The sequence below is a fragment of the Phyllostomus hastatus genome, unplaced genomic scaffold, assembly GCF_019186645.2.
Source record: "Phyllostomus hastatus isolate PE091 unplaced genomic scaffold, TTU_PhHast_1.1 phas_contig_312, whole genome shotgun sequence".
NCBI lineage: Eukaryota > Metazoa > Chordata > Mammalia > Chiroptera > Phyllostomidae > Phyllostomus > Phyllostomus hastatus.
In genome coordinates this window covers 1,043,567-1,066,479 of record NW_025333849.1, presented here as the reverse complement: position 1 = coordinate 1,066,479, position 22,913 = coordinate 1,043,567, and the positions used below count along the sequence as shown (strand labels likewise).

The following is a 22,913-nucleotide window of genomic DNA, read 5'->3' as shown; positions in this document are numbered from 1 at the left end:
CACACTAGATCAAGTGGATTTAATTGATATCTTCAGAGCATTTCACCCCAAAGTAGCAGAATACACATACTTTTTAAGTGCACATGGAGGGTTTTCTAGGATAGACCACATAATGGACATAAAACAAGTCTCAATAAATTTAAGAAGATTGAAACCATATCAAGCATCTTCTCTGACTGTAATGCTATGAAACTAGAAATTAATCACAAGAACACTGAAAAACATGCAAAGATATGGAAGCTAAATAACATGTTATTAAGCAATGAATGGGTTAACAATGAGATCAAGGAAGAAATCAAAAGACACCTTGAAACAAATGAAAATGAGAACACAACAATCCAAAATCAGTGGAACACTGGGAAGGTAGTCCTAAGCAGAAAATTCATAGCATTACAGGCCTATCTCAAAAACACAAGAAAAGCTCAAATAAACGATCTGGCTTTACACTTAGAGAAAGGACTTGCAAAAGAACAACAAACAAAACTCAAAGTGAGTAAAAGGAAGGAAGTTTAAAGATCAGAGCCAATGAAATAGAGTAAAAAAATGATACAAAAGATCAATGAATCCAAGAGTTGGTTCTTTGAAATGATAAACAAGATGGACAAATCTTTAACCAGACTCATCAAGGAAAAAAGAGAAAGGATCCAAATAAATACAATCAGAAATGAAAGAGGAGAAATAACAATGACACCAGAGAAATACAAAGAATTGTAAGAAAATATTATGAACAGTTATAAACCAACAAATGGGACAACCTGGATGAAATGGATAAATTCCTAGAAACATACAGTCTTCCAAAAGTAAATCAGGAAGAATCAGAGAATCTGAATAGACAGGTTACACCTAATGAAATTGAAGCACTAGTGAAAAAAACTCCCAACGAATGAAAGCCCTGAACCAGAAACCTTCACAGGTGAATTTTATCAAACATTCCTAGAACTAACACCTCAAACTATTTAAAAAAATTCAAGAGGAGGGAAGGCTCCCAAACTCAATTTATGAGGACTGCATTATCCTAATTCCCAAACCAGGAAAAGATACTACAAAGAAGATTGATTATAGACCAATATCCCTGATGACCATAGATGATAAAATTCTCAATAAAATATTAGCAAAATAAATAAAGCATCGAAAAGAAACAATGCATCGAAAAGATCATACACCCTAATCAGGTGGGATTTATTCCAGGAATGCAGGGTTGGTACAACATTTGCAAATCAATAAATGTGATTCACTACATAAACAAAATGAAGAATAAAAACCACACATCCTATCAATAGATGCAGAAAAAGCTTTTGATAAAATCCAGCACACATTTATGATCAAAACTCTCAGCAAAGTGGGAATAGAGGGAACATACCTAATAAAGGCCACATATTACAAGCCACTAGAAGCATCATACTCAATGGGCAAAAACTACAAGTGTTCCCCTTAAGATTGGGACAAGACAGGAATCTCCACTCTCACCTCTCTTATTTAACATTGTACTAGACATCCTAGCCACAGCAATCAGACAAGAAGGAGAAATAAAAGGTATCCAGATTGGAAAGGAAGAAGTAAAACTGTCTTTATTGGCAGATGACATGACACTGTACATAGAAAAACCCCAAAATTCCATGAAGAAACTACTAGAATTGATAAAGGAATTCAGCAAAATAGCAGGATACAAAATTAATATGCAGAAATCAGTTATTACATGCCAATAACAAACTCACAGAAAGGGGAATTAAGAAAACAGTCCCATTCACAGTTGCTTCAAAAAGAATAAAATATGTAGGAATAAACCTAACGAAGAATGCAAAAGACCTACACTCAGAAAATTATAAGACACTGAAGAGAGAAACTGAAGAAGATAAATATAATTGGAAGCACATGCCATGTTTGTGGATAGGAAGAATTAACATCATTAAAAAGTCCATACTACCCAAAGCAATCTGTAGATTCAATGCAACTCTTATCAAGATTTCAATGATGTATTTCACAGAGCTAGAACAAATATTTCAAAACTTATGGAACCATGAAAGGCCCCTCAGGGCAACAGTGATTCTGAGAAAGAAGAACAAAGTTGGAAGAATCATGCCATCTAATATCAAATTATACTAAAAGGCCATAGTAGTCAAAACAGCCTGGTACTGGGATAAAAATGGACACATAGATCAATGAAATAGAATAAAGAGCCCAGAAATAAAACCACACCTTTATAGTCGATTAATATTTGACAGAGGAAGCAAGTCCATACAATTAACTAAAGATAGTCTATTCAATAAATGTTGTTTGGAAAATTGGACAGATACATGCAGAAAAATGAAACTAGACCACCTTCTTACACCACACACAAGAATAAACTCAAAGTGGGTCAAAGACTTAAATGTTAGACCTGAAACCATAAAAATTCTAGAAGAAAACACAGGTAGCAAAGTCTTGGATATTGCTTGTAGAAATTTTTTATCGCATATATCTCCCTAGTCAAGGGAAACAAAAGAAAAAATAAACAAATAGGACTACATCAAACTAAAAATTTTTTGCACAGCAAAGGAAATCATCAACAAAATAAAAAGACAACCCACAGAATGGGAGATCATATTTGCCAACACATCTCATAAGGAGTTAATATCCAAACTTTATAAAGTACTTACAAACTGAACACCAAAAAACCAAAACAACCTAATTAAAAATGGTCAAAGGACATGAATAGACACTTCCCCAAAGAGGACATATAGATGACCAATAGACATGAAAAGATGCTCAACATCACTAAATCATCAGAGAACTGCAAATTAAAACCACAATGAAATACCATCTCACACCTGTCAGAATGGCTATCATCAATAAATCAACAAACAAGTGCTGGTAAGGATGTGTAGAAAGGGGAACTCTTTTGCATTGTTGGTGGGAATGAAGACTGGTGCAGCAACTGTGGAAAGCGGTATGGAGATACCTGAAAAAATTAAAAATGGATCTTCCTTTTGACACAGCCATCCCACTTCTGGCTATATATCTGAAGGAACCCAAGACAAAAGAACATACGCACCCCTATGTTCATTGCAGTTATTTACAATCACCAAAATGTGGCAACAGCCGAGTTGTCCATCAACAGATAAAACAACGAACTATGGGACGTTTACACAACTGAATTCTACTTGGCCATAAAAAAAGAAGAAAATTTTACCCTTTGCAACAGTATGGATGGAACTGGAGAACATTATGCTAAGTGAAGTAAGCACAGTCAGAAAGACAAATACTATGTGATTTCACTCATATGTGGAATCTAATTAACAAGCAGAACTAACAAGCAAAACAGAGACTCATAGTTAGAGAGCAGATAACAGGTAGTGGCAGGGGTAGGTTAGAAGGTGGAGGGTTTGAGTAAAAAGGGAAAAGGACTCATGGACATGGGCAACAGTGTGGTGATTGCTGTGGACAGGAGGGTATAAGGGTACTAAATGGTAATGGAAAAAATACAGTAAAGATTAAATTTAAAAATAAAATTTAAAAAAGATTTTACTTTAACCTTATTTTTGATAATGTTTATTATAGATATGAAGCTGTATAGATTTTCTTTCTTACTATGTCACTTTTGGTTATTTTTTTCCAAAGAATTCATCCAGTTTATTTAAGTTGTCATATTAATTGGCTAAGGTTATTCATGACATTCCTTTATTGTTCTTTTAATGTTTGTGAGATCTGAGTGATACCTATCTGCATATTTAATGGTTACTTTCTATACTCTATTTTATTCTTGTTTCGCCTAACTTAAGGTTACTAATTTTGTTGATCTTTTCAAAGAACCAGATTTTAGGTTTAGTTTTCTTTATTGTTTGGTATTTTATTGATTCCCTCAGTTACCTTCATTATTTTCCTTCTGCTTACTTTGGATGTTTATCACTCTGCATTTTCTAGTTTGTTAGATAGAACCTTGGGTCATTAATTTCATACCTACCTTCTTATTCTCTAAATTTATATTCAAGGATTGCTTTGTCTGCATCCCACAAATTTTTATGTCTTATATTTTTATTTTCATGTATTCAAAGTATATCCTAATTTTTATTGTTTATTTTTGATCCTTGGGTTATTTACAAGTATACATTTGATTTGTAAATATTTACCTATTTTTCCTAGATGTATCTTCATTAGTGTATAATTCCATAGTACCTAGTACCTAGTCTATAAGATTTCATTATTTTGAAGAGCTTATTGACAGTTTTTAATGGCCCATTTTATTGAACATACTGTGTGCATTTCAAAAGAATTTGTAGTCTATACTTGGATATACTCTATAAATATCACTAGCAGGTCAAGGTGATTGATAATGCTCAGTTTTTCTTTTTTTCTTTTTTTTTCTTGTTAATTGCTGGGAGGAAAGTTAAAATCCCCTACCATGATCATGGGTTTGTTTGTATATACTTTAATTCTAACAATTTTACCTTCATATATTTTGAGGCTGTTATTAGAATCATAAACCTTTATAATTGTTATATCTTCCCAATGAACGGACCCGTTCATCATTTTGAAATGTCTATTTCTGAAATCTATTTTATCTGCTATTAAGATAGCTACACCTGTATTCTTATGCTTACTAACTGCACGATATGTGTTTTCTGAACTTTCAAGCTGTCTGTGTCTTTATATGTATTTACAGTATACCCCTTGTAGACAACTCTTATCTATTCCTGACAATATGACATTTAATTGGTGTGTTTAGTGCATTTATATTTAATATAATTCCTGTTTTGTTTGGATTTGGATATACAATTTTATTATTTGTCTTCTGTTTGAACAGACTGTTTACTGTTTTGCTATTCCTTCTTTCCTGCCTTTTTTGTGTTAATAGATTTTTTTAGAATTCCATTTTTATTCTTTTATTGACTTTTTAACTATTGTTCCTTGCATATTTTTTTGGTGGTTGCTTGAGTACTGAAAATATACATTATCAAATTTTCACAGTGCACTAAAAGTTAATGTACCACATTATGTAAAGTGTAGATATCTTGTAATAAAGTAAGTCACCTTATTCATATTTTAAGGAAAGTAAGAGTTAAGAAAGTTAAGTATAATACCCATGCTACCTATCTAATACCTATATCTAAATTTTGAAGGTGAAAGCAAACTTCATTTCCAGAACCAACCAAACTTGGATTTTGTGTATATGCCTTTTTAAAAATATATTTCTGTATTCCATTTCCTGATATTTTAAGAGTTTTGCTTCTATGTAAGAGAAATTGACCTGTAAATTTCTTGTATTATAATATTCTTGTCAGATTTTTTTTACATACTTACGTTGAACTTATAAAACAAGTTGAGAACATTTCTTTCTTTCTCTAAACTTTGGAAGAGTTTATTTAAGATAGGCATTGGGTAGCCTTGGTTGGTGAAGCCACCTGACCCTGAGTTTTCTTTGTGGAAGGATTATGTTCAAAAGCAGGACTGCATTTGAACATTAAGAAGACAAAAATGAAGTACAGAGCTTTAACATAGGCAATGCAGACATGGAAATTGTTAAATATTTTGTTTACCTTGGTTCAGTCATCAATTTAAGTGGGACTGCAACCAAGAAATCCAGAGAAGGCTGAGACTCAGGAAGGCAACAATGAAAGACTTAGGAAAGATCACCGAGAGCAAAGATGGTCATTAAAGACCAAGACTAAGATCATCCACATCCTCGTACTATGTATGGATATGAAATTTGGACAGTGAAGAAGGCTGATAGGAAAAAAGTTGATTCATTTGAAATGTATTGTTCTAGATCTCTAGAGATACCCTGGACTGCCAGAAAGACAAGCAAGTCGTAGAGCAAATTAAGCCTGAAACTTTACTGGAGGCAAAAATGACAAAACTGAAGTGGTACTATTTCAGGCACATCATGAGAAGGCAGGGTTCTTTGGAAAAGACAATAATGCTGGGGAAAATAGAAGGCATTAGAAAAGAGGAAAACTAAATATGAGATGGATTGACTCCATAAGAAAGCTGAAGACATGAGTCTGCAGGAGCTGAGCAGGGCTGTTGAGGACAGGACATTGTGCACATCACTGATTCACAGAGTCACCTGGAGTCAGAGATGACTCAACAGTAGCATATAATACACAAACTTTAAATGAAACTGTTTTGCAGCAGCATGCAGTGTTCTATCAGTTGTTCATTAGGTCAAGTTTGCTAACTCTGTTATTCAAACAGTCTATATCTTTACTGATTTTGTTCTTAACTGACTTATTTCAAAGTCTACCATTGTTCTAGTATATTTGTTTACTTTTAGTTCTTGCATTCTTCTAGTGATTACACCAGAGATTACAACAGATATTCTTGATTTGTCAAAATTTTATATAAATTAGTACTTTTATTTTCTCCTGGACAGCATAGGAACCTGCAAATATTAATAACTGCACATGTGCCTTTTCTAACTCACATATGTTTATTGTCATATCTTTTAATTCTGTTTTTTAATTCCAACAACATATATTCATTATTTTTGCTGCCTTTAATTTTTCCCTGCATGACTTGGTGTCTACACAGGATCATTTTCTTTGTGCCTGAAAACATTCTTTAGTTATTTTCTTTAGTGTGGCTCTTTTTGGTGATGAATTTTCTGTTTTGTTTGTCTGAAAGTATCTTTGTCTTCATGCTTGAATGATAATTTCACTGGTTATAAAACTAGATTGCTTTTACTTTCTTCAGCACTTTGAAAGTATTATTCTATTGTATAGTGTCTTCCATTGTTTTTGCTGCAAGGTCAGTTATTTGTCAAATTGTTGCTCTTTTTGTAGGTCATCTGTTGTTTTTTTTCCTCTGGCTGCTTTTAAGACTTATTTTTAATGTCTCATGTTTTGAGCAGTTTTTAATTAAATACCTACTTGTGGATTTTTTTATTTTTATTTATATTTTTGGCTTGATGTCCATAGTGGATCTGCATTATATGGCTTGATTTTTTTTTCAGTTTTTAAAAGTTATCAACCTTTATCTTTTTAAATACTACTCCTCACCATTCTTTATCTTCTATCACTTGGGATTGAAATTATAGGTATCCACACTCACACTAAAAATAATTCTTTTCCTATAGCTTTGCTAATTCTCTCACTTTTCTTTAGATTTTAATGTTTGTGTAATTTACTTTTTAAAGAAAATCAATTCTTTTTCCCCATATGGAGATCTCATACTTTTACCCTTGAATCTTTAAAACAACCCTGCCAATATTATTATTGCTGTTTTCACATATTTTTAGTTATACAAAGAAGTTAAGAAACTGGCCCAAGTTCACATAGCTGCCAAGTAACTAAAGTCCAATTGATTAACTATTTCTTGTTCTTCATTATATAAAGTTATATTTCCTTTTTTCTATATCTGACTTTCTCACTTGATTTTTGGAATGGAATATATATTGATGAATGATCTTAGTTTATCTTAAAATAACATTGTATCATTTCACCTATATTTACTAGGTAAACAAGTACACAAATTTATGAGTTAAACGTTCTCCCCTGAAGGAATTTCTTTTTTTAACAGGGAAAAAAGAATATATACAGTTTATTCTAATAAAGAATATGAACAATTAGTTTCCATGGATCAAAACAAATTAGAAGATAATGTCCTAACTGATGAGATCAAGAAATAATTCATTGAGTAGGCAGAACTTATGAAAGAGATGGCAATGTGAGAATATTTTTTTACTGCATTCAAGAATAACATGTATATTATACATTTATTTGTTAATGTGAATAAAGAAAGCCAATACTAGGGTTTGTCACTAATTAGGTAGTCAGTCATATAAGCAGTAAAATATTGTCCATCATGTTAAATATTGATTCAAAAAGGTTTTTTTTCCAGGTTATTTCATTTTTGGCTGCAGTTTTGCATAAAAAGGGAACCCGTGAGGATATTGAAAACAACATGCCAGAGTTTTTACTAAGAAGTCTGAAAAAGGAACCTCCTTCTTCAATAGCAAAAAAGGTAAGACAGCTAGGATCATATGTGTACAGCTCATGAAGCTTCTATTGCAAAAACAGAAAATTTTAAATATCACACATTATAGTATAAATTTCAAACATAAGAATTTAAAAACTTTATTAAAATATTTGTTCCAAATCTAATTTTTGAAGGATTGCCAATTGTATCCTCAAATTAAATATTATTGATTCTCAGAATGGCAAAATATAATTTTAGCTTGAACTTATTTTAGGGTTTCCATCTTTTGCTTAGCTAGATTTATATGATTTAGTTTGATTAATCTGTTAAATATCTGTGAATGTGCATATAAAGTTATATATGCACATATAATTGAACTTCATTATACTTTTTTTATTTATGTGAGAATGGAAAGGAGACAGTTGTTGATATCAATAGCAAAGGTACAATGGTGACATTTAAAGTTGCTTAAAAAACCACATCTCTAAATATGAAACAAATTTTTTTTATGCAAGGAACATTGAAGTTGGAATCAGAAAGACTAAGGTCTAGGCTTTTCTCAGTCTCTCTGCCTATGGGATAATGAATACTATTCACGTCCATATGTCAGCTTTCTCCTTTGGCAACCTGTGTTTCTAAATATCTTACATATGATTTTTATAAAAAAAATAAGATCTTTCTAACAAAGTAATGAAATGAAAAAAAGTATACTATATTTATGTGTCTTGCTTTTATATTCCTCAGCATCCAGGAAGCTGGATAGAAATGAAGAAAGTGATTTTATGAAGTTATGGTTATATTATGTCTGTGAACCACTTTCTACAAGTTTTAAAAGAGGCTCTCATCCTGGCTGGTGTGGCTCAGTGGACTGAGAGCTGGCCTGCAAACCAAAGGGTTGTTGGTTTGATTCCCAGTCAGGGCACATGCCGGGGTTGTGGGCCAGGTCCCCAGTTGGGGGAGCTCAAGAGGCAACCACACATTGATGTTTCTGTCCCTCTCTTTCCCCCTTCCTTACATTCTCTCTAAAAATAAATAAATAAGATAAAATAAAAAAGAAAAAGAGGCTCTCATATATAAGGTTAAGTCCAGGTTTACTCTTGTGTGTTACTAAAGGATTTTCAGTGCAAAATTTTGAGAGATATTGGCTTACAGCAGGAGTGTCAAACCTTGAGTTGTCTTGGGCCACACATTAAATACACTGTGATTTGTAATCACAAAAAAATCTCATAATGTTTTAAGTTTAAAATTTTGTGTTCAGCTGCATTCATAGCCATCTTAGCCTGTAGGCAGCCCACAAGCCTCAGGTTGGGACACTGCTGGAAGGTATTATAATTATTATTATTTTAAATTCTCTTTATTATATTTACTAACATGAATGGATCCTGAATGTCAAATTAAATTTGATCCTAAAAAACATTATGACTTAATGTGTTTTAAATCTCTAAGAGTCTAAGTGCCGTTTTTAGCCATGGATTCAGTTGTTTTGCTTCTAAATGTCAGTGTGGAACGTACATATGTCTTGTATATCACTTGTGATAATTAGCAGAGGGGAGAGAAAAATAGGGAATGTAATACTTTAAATATTTAAAAATTTAAAAAAATTTTTAGGAAGAGCAGGAATGGGAAAAGAGAATTAAAGAGATTCATTTGATGGTATGATGAAATATAATAGTAGCTACCTTAATTAACATTAATTCGCTCATTCTCTCATCTATTGAGATGATCATCTACTGAGATGCCTCTCTCCCCTTCCTTCCCGCCCCCTCTCTGTGTATGTATGTGTATATATACATACATAATATATGTATATACACACATATATACTATATATATGTAATTCCTTGCTATAATATGCATTGCTGTTTTTTCTACCTCCTTTAGTTAAATTCTTAATTCATTTACTGTATTTTTTATCTTTTCTTGTATTTTAATAAATTCCATTAAGGCTATAATGTTACTTTGAGTACTTATTTTGGCTTCATTCCATAGTTTTAGAGATGTAGTCTTTTCATTATTCTCTTCTAAATTACCTCTGATTTTAGTTTTTGTTCTCTTTTACCTAAGTACTGTTAAAAAGGAAGTTTTAAAAATTTCTGGTGAATACATACTATTAGGTGGGCAACTGCCGGGACAGCTTACTTAGCCTTTGTTGTCGATTGCTTGTTTTGTTGCATCAGATGAGGATCCATTGCTGGCCTGACTTTTTTCCCTTGGAAAGGAATTTTCTTTTGGTTTGAAAGTGTGTAAGACTTTTTCTTTATTTATGAGATTTAGAACTCTTCTCAGCCCCAACACTCACTGTAGAATTCTTTAAAAAAAAAAAGTTCTCCTGCTTTAGAAAACTATACGCAGTACTTTGTATGGGGGAAGTGGGGTACTGCTGCCAGAACCAGTTTCTCTAAAGGAAATGACTGGTATAATTATTCTCCCTTTAATTAATAACTGCCATTTCTTTTGTTTTCTTAATTTCTTTTCCCAGTAGTTCATTGCTATTATATAGAAACAGCTATGTCAATTTTTGTATATTGATTTTGTATCCTGCAACTGTATTGAATTTATTAGTTCTTATAGATCTTGGTGGACTTTTAAGAGTTTTCTATATATAATATTGTGTCATCTACAAACAGAGACCATTTTACTTATTACTTTTCAATTTGGATGCCTTTATTTCTTTTTCTTAACTAATTGTCTTAGATAAGAGTTCTAGTTCTATGTTTAATAAAAGTCATCAAAGAGGGCATCTTCGCCCTGGCTGGCATAGCTCAGTGGATTGAGCGCGGGCTGGGAACCAAAGTGTCCCAGGTTCGATTCCCAGCTAGGGTACATTCCTGGGTTGCAGGCCATAACCCCCAGCAACCGCACATTGATGTTTCTCTCTCTCTCTCTCTATCTCCCTCCCTTCCCTCTCTAAAAATAAATAAAATTAAAAAAATCACAGAAAGATTCAGAATGTATTAAAAAAAAAAAGAGGGCATCTTCGTCTTGTCACTGCTCTTAGAAGAAAATTTTTTAGCTTTTCACCATTAACTGTGATGTTAGCCACGGATTTATCACATATAGCCTTAATATTGAACTACATTTCTTCCATACCCTACTTGTTGAGAGGTTTTTTAAAATCATTAAAGGACGTTCAATTTTGTCAGATGCTTTTTTTGCACTATATGCTCATTCTCTCATCTACTGAGATGACCATACAATTTTTACCCTTCATTGTGTTAGTATGATGTGCCACATTTGTTGGTTTGCATAAGTTGAATAATCGTTGCACCCCAGGAATAAATTCCATATTTTCATGGTGTATGATCCTTTTACTGTACTGTTGAATTTCATTTGTTAATATTTTATTGCAAATTTTTACATCTGTGTTTGTCAGAGATGTTGGCCTGTACATTTCTTTTCTTGTAATATCCTTGTGTGGTTTTGGTATGCTAGCCTCATAAAATGAATTTGGAAGTGTTCCTTCCTCTTTTATTTTTTAGAAGAGTTTGAGAAGAATTGGTATTCTTCTTTAAATGTTTGATAGAATTCTCTAGTGAAGCCATTTGGTCCTGGATTTTTCTTTTTTGGGAGATTTTGGTTCCTGATTCAATCTCTTTACTAGTAATTAGTCTATTCAGAGTTTATACTTTTTCATGATTCAGTCTTTTTTAAAAAATATATTTTATTGATTATGCAATTAGAGTTGTCCCATTTTCCCCTCTTCACTCTGCACACCCCCTACTTCCCACATTCCCCCCCTTTAGTTCATGTGTCATACTTATAAGTTCTTTAGCTTCTACTTTTCCTGTACTATTCTTACCCTCCCCCTATTTTCTGTCTACCACCTATGCTACTTATTCTCTGTAGGTTGCATGTTTCTAACTATTTATTAATTTCTTCCAGGTTATCTAATTTTTGTCATATATTGTTCATAATAGTTTATAATGATCCTTGGTGTTTGTGTTGTCAGTCATAATGTCTTCTCTTTCATTTCTAGTTTTATTTATTTCAGTTACCTTTCTTTTCTCTTAGTCTAGCTAAAGGTTTGTTCATTTTCTTTATCTTTGTAAAAAACTAGCTCTTAGTTTCAGTGATCCTTTCCATTGTCTTTCTAGTCTCTATTTCATTTATTTCCCACTCTGACTTTTATTATTTCCTTTCTTCTACTAACTTTGAGTTTAATTTGTTCCTCATTTTCTAGTTTATTAAGTTTTAAAGTTAGGTTCTTTTTTTATTTGAAATCTTTTTTTTTTTCCTTAAGGTCAGCCTTTATCTGTATGACCCTCTGTGTTAGAACTGCTTTTGCTGCACCCCCTAAGTTTTGGTGTGTTGTATTTCTATTTTCATTTGTTTCAAGATTCTTAAATTTTTTTCTTTTGACCTGTCAGTTGTTCAGGAGCAAATTGTTTAATTTCCACATACTTGTGAATTTTTCAGTTTTTCTCTTCTAATTGATTTCTAGTTTCATATGATGTGATTGGAAAACATACCAGATGTTTGATATGATTTCAGTCTTCTTAAATTTTCTGACTTGTTTTGTGGACTGACATATTATGTATCCTGGAGATTTTTTTTGTGTGCTTGAGAAGAAGGAGTATTCTGCGGCTGTTGGATAAGTATTCTGTGTATGTCTCTTAGACCTGTGTTCTAATGTGTAGCTTCAGTTCATTGTTTCCTGATTGATTTTCTGTCAGCCAATTTGTCCATTGTTGAAAGTGAGGTATTGAATTCCCTTACTATTATTGTACTGCTGTTGTATTCTCTCTTCAATCTATTATGATTTGTTTTATGTATTTAGATGTTTTGATGTTGAGTGCATAAATATTTAAAATTGCTATAACTTCTTGGCAATATAATTATCTAATACCTTTGTCTCTTGATACAAAGTCTTTGGTTTAAAGTCTATATTGTCTGATATAAATAAAACTAACCCTGCTTATTTTGATTTCCATTTGCATGGAATATCTTTTTCTAGTACTTCACTTTCAATCTATGTGTCCTTAAAGCTGAAGTCAGTCTCAGATAGACAACATATCCTTGGGTCTTGGTATTTTTTTACTTTAAATCCATTCAGCCACTCTATGTCTTTTGATTGGAGAATTTTAGTCCATTTACATTTAAAATGCCATTCCTTTTTATGACCCAGTCCTTTCAGCTGCCTCTGCTTTGATGAGTTTTTTTGTTGTTGTTTTGTTTGTTATTGTTATCATTTTTAGGTTTCATCCAGGAAAAATCACATTTTTTTTTGAAGTGTCCTGTTTCATAGGTATAGGTTGAATTCCTCAGTTCTTCAAGTAAGTCAGTTCTCACCTGCTGTCACACTGTTCTGATCTGCTGGAGTGTTCTCTAGGCATTTCCCACTATGATTTATTTATTTTTATTTTTTGTTATTTTGTTTGCTTGCATCAATAAATATATGTGTTTAGTTAATCATTTGAGCTGCTCCATAAGGAAAGTTTTTAATGGGATTACCACTCCCATGTCATATTATACCCCAGGAGTAAATCCAAACAAAAGTTATAATATTGTGTAATGAAATTCTTAAAAAAAAGTTTGTACTGGTCCATTTAAAACTTTGTGCACTTTTAAACATTTTTTTTTATTAGTTCTAGAGAGAGGGGAGGGGAGGGAGAGAGAGAAGGGGAGAAACACTGATGTGAGACAGAAACATCAGCAGTTGCATTTTGCATGTGCCCCAACTGGGGACCAAACCCACAACCCATGCATATGCCCTTAACAGTCTATGAAATAGCTAGAGAAGAAATAAATTCCTTTATATTTATTATGTTAATGCCATAATTGCGATGGAATCTTGTAAAATTAATGTTGGAAGTCCTTGAAAACATCCTTTTAGTGAACTGAATGTCACACGCTAAGGAGTGAGAGGTAGGAGGGGTGTATGTGTGTCACATGATACGTCTCATGTACATTTGAAAACTTTGTAAGTGTAAATCATGTAAGAATGAGTAAATAGATGTTTTGTGCCAAGAATAAATCTTTTGTCCATTAAATGTTTTTAAACTATTTCTATATATTTTAAAAATTTAGGTAATTAAATATATCTATATTTATAGCTTCAAGGTTTCATGTCTACCTCAAAAGTCTTTTGTACTCTGAGACTGCAAATAAATTCACCATGATTCTTTTATAATGTATATGATTTTATTTTATACATTTATACCTTTGTTTGAGCTAGAACTTATTTTGTTACAAGGAGAGATGTAATAATCCAGTTTTATTTTTTCCCCAGATGGTTACCCAGTTATCTTCATGCCATTTATTGAATAAGCCCTGTTTTTCAAAATGATTTGAAAGGTCACCTTTGAATAAAATTAAACTAATGTACATATTTGGATCTATGTCTAGACATATTGTTCTGTGCTATTTATTTGTTCATTTCTCTTTTAGTACAAAACAGTTAATTATTTTAGCTTTGAAAATATTTTATTTTTGGTAGGACTAAGTTTCTCCTCAAATTTTCTCAAATGTCTTCTAAAACCCTATTGATGTTTTAGTTGGTATTACATTGCATTTATAGGTTTACATAGGGAGAATGAATACCTTTAGAGTATAGATACTGTATATCCAAGAGTTATTTCTTGCCCCTCAAAGTTTCTAGTTTTCTTCATACAACCCTGTTTCTTGTTCATTAAGTTTAACTAGGTATTCTGGGTTTTTTTTGGTTGCTACTACAAATGGAATTAAAAAAAATTATTTTCTAACTGGCTATGTTTTTGTTTATATTAAGGCCACATGTATTTTATAAATTCTACTTAATTATTTTACTGTTTATAATAGTTAAGTTTTACTGTTCTTTTAGTTGGTTTACTTATGTTTTCTGTAAATCATTATAATTTTACTTGTCATTACCATTCTCGTATATTATGTACTTGTTTAGTTGCAGGATTTGACAGTTACTGATTTGCTATCCATTGGTGTGACACTGGTTTATAAGTTTCTGTTTTGATACACTCTTTCTCAAGGTGTAGTAATATTATCTTGCTGCTTTGCTAAAAAGGATTTGGAGGGGCTCCTGACTAGAGTGGATTCTATACTTAAATTCCCATATATTAAATAACCAGAGTATACCAAAGAAAAGGTTATTAACTATGCACAATAGGGTGTGAATTAGATTGGGCATTTTGAAAGAATTGATTGTAAAGGTTATTACAGAGAATATTATTTAGAACTTTGTTATTTAGTTGTACACTTGTCATACAGTTGTCCCTTTGTGTACGTGGGTGATTGGTTCCAGAACTCCTTACTGATATCAAAATCCATAGATGCTTAAGTCCATGAGATAGAATGACATAGAACAATGTGTACAGTCATCCCTCTACATCTACTGTTCCCAGCTGTGGATCATAAATACTGTTTCTGATCTGTGGTTAGTTGAATCCACAGATGTGAAACCTGGGTATACAGAGGGCCGACTGTTTATTTATTGAAAATGACCGACATTCCAATTTATGGTCTGTAATTTCTCTCTATGAAGGTACATTTTATTTTTTACTTTGATATCTCACTTCCTGCCATGTGAAATCTTTGTTACAGCTCAGCTAGTACGGCATTGTCCTCTGAGTATTCAGTGCAGTTCCTACTTTGGAATTGAAATGCATGGTTTTATTTTATTTCCCAATTGAACACCTTTGTTTTCTAAGCATAATGCAAAGTACTGGAGTGACAGTGGTAAATAAAGTCAAGTGTCTCAAGATCATGGGCTTTCTGACATAAGGTGCTAACATGATGTACCATGGCAATTAAGAGTTTTAGGCTTAGACATGGTTCAAATACTTACTTTAACAGTATGATCTTGGGTATATTTTTTAATATTTCTACACCTTAGTTTTTCATCTCTAAAAAGGAAATATTAAATATTTCTACTTGATAGCATTTCTGTGTAAAGTCCTTGTGTTAATGTCTATAAACTACTTTGCAAGATCATTGGCTCACAGTAACTGCTCAATAATGGTAATGATATTGTTAATATTAGTACTACTTCTACCACAAAAATCATCATATATGAAACATCTGTGGGTGTCTTATCACAATCCATACCACATCATTTTTGAAAGCATAGTGCATGAAGAATCAAACTGTAAAAAGCATGTGCCTCAGTAATTGAAGTAGACTTGTTGAAAGAGATGAAAAATAATTCAATATTGTCTAGTTGCACTGTTAAACATGATCTGTTAATTTTAATAACATTTAACTGAGCATATTTTAATTTATTCGTATTATATTTTAGATGTAGTTTTACAAAATTGTTTCTTCAGAATAAGAAATAGAGTTGCTTTGGGTGTATTGACTTAGCAGTTAGACACTGCTTTCCATTTTATTGTTTGGCTTCCTTTGCTAAAGAAAGGCTTGTTAAATAGATTATTATTCACAGCATGGTAGTGAACATTTTAAGTTTTTGTACATACATTCCCTGGACCTTGCAAACAGCATTACTCAGTTCTCTGACCTCTTTTAGTATTAAAATTAGTTTCTGAACCATTTGATTTACCTTTCACAATGTTGAAGACCAACAATGACTATAAGAAATGTCTTAATTTTTAAACCTCTTCTGGAACCTTCAGGTTGCTGTTTCTAGAAAATCTTTAGATCTATGCATCTTTGATGAATGACCCCTCAAGTGGAAAACCACTCAAAATATTCAGATGGAATTTGTTCCAACAATTTTTATCTTGTATTACACAAAAAATGGGGGAGTTGGGGAGATACTATAATTGGACTTAGTTCTTAGAGCCACAGTTTTATATTTGAAAATAGGAGAAAAATGGAAGTCACAGCATAAATTTAAAAAAAACTTGAGGCAAATCAAGTATGATGAGAAAGTACTTAACAGTACAAATGGTCAGGAAAATAATTTACCATGGCATTATTTAGAACTTGTTTGCTGCCCAATTTTAAGACCTGTAGACTTTAAAAGTTAAACATAAATGAAGTTTAATAAATGAAATTTAATTTAAAAAATAAAGTACTTATAGTATATGTTTGATGATGGGGCAGGGAAAAGGAACTCTCATATTTAGTAAGTTAATCTCGTGTTCTTTTTCTTCTTTCCCTTTCCAAAACAGTAACAGATTTGACATCTTATAGTTGACAAATGGCATAGCCGAAATATTTCACAGAAGAGAGTGAAGGAGTAGAGTAGTATTGTATTCTTTTGTTGTTAAACTGAAATTGTTCAGTATGTTTAATTGATTGATTATATCAAGTAGGACAAATTTAAAACTTTAGAAAAGAAACTTATAACCCTGTTAAGTATAATAGCTTAGGAGTAGTGGGAATAGTGAGAAATAAAAACATTAAACATTAAAATGGTTGATGACAACAGGATTTAAGGTTCATGTAAGAAAGGTCAGTGGAACTTCGAAACATTCGTGTAAAGACTAAACAGAGGTAATTGGTCATTTTGATGAGGACTGCTTTGGTAGAGGCTTAGGGCAGAAGTTGCACTTTAACAGTTGAGTTCAAGAGAGGACAGTAGGGAAGTCAGTAGAAATAAATATTGATAACTCCTGAGGATCATTGTTATGAAGGAAGTAAAACAATGGAGGAAAGCTAGAGAGAAATATAAGGTTAAAGAAGAGGTTTTTCTGGGATTCTTTTTTTTTTTAATCCTGGGAAATACTAAAACATGTTTGCTTGTGGATGTATGTTGTCAATTAAAAAGGGAAAACTAATCATGTAGGGGAGATTGCAGGCAATTTCTCCAGCATGGACTTTAGGTTGGTAAGAATATAAGAGCTATTGTATACATTCAGATTTTAACAGTGCAACCAGAGAATACTGAATTATTTTTCATTTCTTTCAACATAGTGATTAGACATTATAGAACTTACGAAGTGATCACCCTGATAAATCTAGTACCTGATACCATACATAGTTACTGCAACATTATTGATTATATTCCCTATGCTGTACTTTACATCCCCTTGACTTTTTATAACTGGAACTTTCCACATCTTAATCTCTTCCCCATTTTTACCCATCTCCTCAATCTTTCTCCAGTCTGGCAACTACCAAAATGTTCCCTGTATCTGTGTGTGTGTTTCTGTTTTGCTTATCCATTTATTTTGTTTTCCAAATTCCACATTTAAATTAAATCATATCATATTTGTCTGACTTACTTCACTTATAATACCTTTGAGGTCCATTCATGTTGTTGCAGATGGCAAGATTTAAATCTTTTTATGGCTAAATAATATTCTATTGTATATTTGTACCACTTATTTTTTATCCATTTATCTACTGATGAACACTTAGGGTGCTTTCAGATCTTTGCTATTTTAAATAATGCTGCAGTGAACATATGGATGCACTCATCTTTTCAAATTAGTGTTTTGGGTTTCTTCAGATAAATACCAAGAAGTAGTCCATTTTGTCCGATATAAATATTGGTACCCCAGATTTTTTTTTCATTTCCATTGTCATGAAATATTTTTTCCATCCCTTTACTTTCAGTCTATGTGTGTCTTTCCGTCTGAAGTGAGTCTTGTAGGCAGCATGTGTTAAGGATCTTGTTCTCTTATCAATTCAGCCACCCTATGTCTTTTGATTGGAACATTTAATCCATTTACATTTAAAGTAATTGATAGATATGTAGTTACCGCCATTTTATTATTCATATTTTTATCTTTTTCCTATTTCTTTAAGAAGTCCCTTTACCATTTTTTAAATAAAAGCTAAACCACTTCAGCTTTTTATTGTCTGGGATGCTTTTTGTCTGCCCTTTGATTCTAAATGATAGCCTTGCTGAGTAATCTTTGTTGTAGGTCCTTGCTTTTCATCACTTTGACTATTTTGTGCAAGTCCCTTTTACCCTTCAGAGTTTCTGTTGAGAAATCAGCTGACAGTCTTATGGGAGCTCCCTTTTAGGTAACTACGTTTCTCTGCTGCCTTTAAGAGTCTCTTTGTCTTTAAACTTTTGCATTTTACTATGATGTGTCTTGGTGTGGGCCTCTTCGGTTTCATCTTATGTGGGATTCTCTGTGCTCCCTGGAATTGTGTGTCTGTTTTCTTTACTAGGTTAGGGAAGTTTTCCATTATTATTTTTCCAAATAGGTTTTTAGTTCCTTGCTCTCTCTCTCCTTCTTTCGGTATCCTTATTATGTGAATGTTGGTATCCTTGATGTTGTCCCAGGGGTCCCTTAAACTATCCTCATTTTTTTAGATTCTTTTTTCTTTTTTGCTATTCTGATTGTTTTCCTCTGCTTCATCTAACCCAGGGGTGTCAAACTCATTTTCACCGGGGACCACATCAGCCTCGAAGTTGCCTTCAAAAGGCTGAATGTAATTTTAGGATTGTATAAATGTAACTACTTAACAGTTAAGTGCGAGCTTGGTGCTGCCACTGGTTAGAAACAAGGTGCTGGGCCAGATAAAACAAGATGGAGGGCTGGATTCAGCCCAAGGGCCTTGTGTTTGCCACCTGTGATCTAATCTGTTAATTCCCTATAATGTATTCTTTATTTCAGTTATTGTGTTCTTCATTTTTGACTGGTTCCTTTTTTAATTTTTTCTATTTCTTTGTTAAAGTTCTCACTGACTTCATTGAGCATCCTTATAACCAGTGTTTTGAACTCTGCATCTGGTAGAAAGTTTGTCTCCATTTTGTTTAGTTCTTTTTTATGGAGTTTTGTCCTGTTCTTTCATTTGACCGTGTTTCTTTGTCTCCTCGTTGTAGCTGTCTTCCTGTGTTTGTTCCTATGTATTAGGTAAAGCTGCTGCATTTCCCAGTTTTGGTAGAGTAACCTTATGTAGTAGTTGTCCCTTGGGGCCCAGTGGCACAGTCCCTGGTCACCTGAGCTGAGTGCACCAGAGCTGTGCCTTGTATGGGTTATGCATTTTCTCCTATCATAGTTGAACCTTATTTGCTCTTGGGACATCAGTGGGAGGGATTGACTCTCAGGCTTATTGATTGTGAAGACTGGCCATGATGACTACAATGGGGGAGCTATTGTGCAAAGTATGAACCTACAGGGCAAGATTCACTTTAGTGGGGCTCTGGTGACTGCTGAGTCTTCTCTTTGGGTGTGTCATTTGTGGAGGTAGTTGGTGGAGCTCTGGGGTGATTTGAAGCTGTCTACCAGGTGTGTTGGTTTTGGAGCCTCATGGAAGAGGCGCTGGTGCAGATCAAGGTCATCTACTGCCTGTGCCCTGCTCAGGACCACTTGTTATGAGCTACACTTATGCAGACGGTTGACTCTTGTGCCAGGACTGGAGGTACCTGGGAGAGACTAAGCCATGACCTGAGTCCAGCTGCTGCTTGGGGCTGCTTAGCAAGAGGTACTCAGCACACCAAGGCCAGGTGCTGCTTGTTTGGGGTTTGTGAACCTTTGAGAGATTTTAGAAAAATCTGCAACATGAGCCAAGAAAGATTGTATGAAAAAGCTATGCAATCAGCTTGGGTAGGCCTGAAAGTTGGGTTCGACAGAGTCTCAGAGAATTATTAGTATGGGGTGAATGGTGTTAGCTGGTTTGATGGAGGCTCATATATGGCTATGTGGGTAGAGTGCTCAACAAAGGAACAATGGCCTCTGTTGGGGAGAAAGGTGCTTCTCCAACCCACATCCTGAAGCCAGACAATTCAGTTCTTTCCCATATGTTCCTGGTGCCTTTCAAAGTACTTCCCCAGCACTGGAGCTTAGAGTGAGTCCATCAACAATAAGTCCATGTGCATGCCCTTTAAGAAAAATGCCTGAGGCTCCAGCAACCCACCAGCTCACTCAGCTAAAATCTTGGCTGGTTTTCACAGCCAAAAGTTATAGGAACTTCTTTTCCAAGAACTGGAAACCTGGACTGGGGAGCCTGGTGTGGGGCTGGTTCCCCTTGCTCCTCAAAGGGGCTTCCTACGCCCAGATATCACTCCTGATTTTTAACCCACACACGTGGGTGTGTAAGCAACCCATTCAGCATCTCTGCCTTTCCTACCAGTCCCAATGGGATTTCCTTGGTATGTCCTTAGTTACAGAACTTCTGTTCAGCTAGACTTTAGGCAGTTTCCGGTGATGATTGTTGTGCAGTTTAGTTGTAATTTTGTTGTGGTCATGGAAGGAGGCAAGCACAGCAGTTACCTACTATGCCATACTGACTAGAAGCTTCCAAGTTTTCTTCTAATTGCTTTGATTTCTTTAGGTCTTCAACTGACAGTATCTGAGAAAGGGGGAAAGGAAATGACCTAGGGCAGTGGTCCCCAACCTTTCTGGCACCAGGAACCAGTTTAGTAGAAGACAATTTTGCCATGTATGGTGGGGGGTTGGTTTGGGGATGATTCAAAGAGCATTATATCCAAGATTACCACCTGATGTGTGGCCCAGTTCTTAACATGCCTGCACTGTACTGGTCCACAGCCTGGAGGTTGGGGACCCCTGGACAAGGGAAATAAAAAGGAATGAGAGTTGTGGAAGACCACATAGTTCAAGAAAAATACCTGGGCTGCTTTGCATATTTATATTACCTGCTTGACCCTTGAAGTTGTGATTAAGATCCTGATTATACATTTTCTGTTTTGTAGAATTACTTCTCTTTTATCTTTCAACTGCTTTTTGGGTGAGAAATAAAAAATAGCTGTTACTTTGGACAAGGTTAAGTATCTATTTTGTCTTAATGAAAGGCTTAGTAAACAATAGAGGTGAACAGAATGGAGAACCCAGAAATAAACCCAAGTCTCTATGGTCAGTTAATATTCAACAAAGGAGGAAGCAGCATAAAATGGATCAAACATAGACTCTTCAACAAATGGTGCTGGCAGAGCTGGACAGCTACATGCAGAAAGATGAAACTCGAGCACCAACTTACACCACACACAAAAATAAATTCAAGGTGGATAAAAGATTTAAACACAGGTCGTGACACTGAAAAAGTCCTATAGGGGAACACAGGCAGGAAAATCTCCGATATTCCACGCAGGAACATTTTCACTGATATATCCCCTAGAGCAAGGGACATTAAAAAAAAAAGAATAAAAAAATAGGATGTCATCAAAATAAAAAGCTTCTACACAGCTAAAGAAAACAGCATTAAAATGAAAAGAGAACCAACTGTATGGGAAAACATATTTGCTAATGATACCCTCAGACAATGGTTTGATTTCCAAAATATATAAAGAATTCACATGACTCCACTCTAAGAAGACAAGCAACCTAATTAAAAAATGGGCAAAGGACTTGAACAGACATTTCTCCAAGGAGGACATACAGAGGATCCAGAGACACATGAAAAGATGCTCAGTATCTCTAGCTATTAGAGAGATGCAAATTGAAACCACAATGAGATACCACTTCACACTGGTCAGAATGGCCATCATAAACAAAGCAATAAACAACAAGTGTTGGAGAGGTTGTGGAGAAAAGGGAACCCTAGCTCACTGTTGGTGGGATTGCAGACTGGTACAACCACTATGGAAAACAGTATGGAATTTCCTCAGAAAACTAAAAATGGATCTGCCTTTTGACCCAGCAATTCCAAGGCTAGGGTCATATCCTAAGAACCCTGAAACACCAATCCAAAAGAACCTATGCACCCAATGTTCATTGCAGCACAATTTACAGTGGCCAAGTGCTGGAAGCAACCTAGGTGCCCATCAGTAAATGAATGGATCAAAAAACTATGGTACATTTACACAATGGAATTCTATGCAGCAGAAAGAAAGAAGGAGCTCCTACCCTTTGCAACAGCATGGATGGAACTGGAGAGCATTATGCTAAGCAAAATAAGCCAGACAATGAAAGACAAATACCATATGATATCACCTTTAACAGGAACCTAATCAACAAAACAAACAAACAAGCAAAATATAACCAAAGACACTAAAATTGAGGACAGGCTAACAGGGACCAGAGGAGAGAGGGGAGGGGATAATGGGGGAAAAGGGTGAAGGCTTTGCAGGAATAAATATAAAGGACACATGGACAATTACAAAGAGGGGTGATGGGAACAGGGGAAAGAAGCGGAGAGGGCTGGAGTGGTGGGGAGGGGTTGGGTGGAAAAGGAAGAAAACTACTTGAACAATAAATAATAAAATAAAACAA

The 22,913-nt window shown here is 34.1% G+C and overlaps 1 protein-coding gene across 4 annotated transcripts in view; it reads left to right on the top strand.

Annotated features, from left to right (window-relative positions):
• ERCC6L2 (ERCC excision repair 6 like 2) overlaps positions 1 to 22,913 on the top strand; it is a 149,668-nt gene that overhangs the window by 22,314 nt on the left and 104,441 nt on the right. For all 4 annotated transcript variants that reach the window (XM_045839780.1, XM_045839778.1, XM_045839779.1 and 1 more), the window contains exon 3: positions 7,816 to 7,938. In XM_045839780.1, coding sequence (XP_045695736.1) covers positions 7,816 to 7,938 — 123 coding nt within the window. The remainder of the gene's footprint in view (positions 1 to 7,815; positions 7,939 to 22,913) is intronic.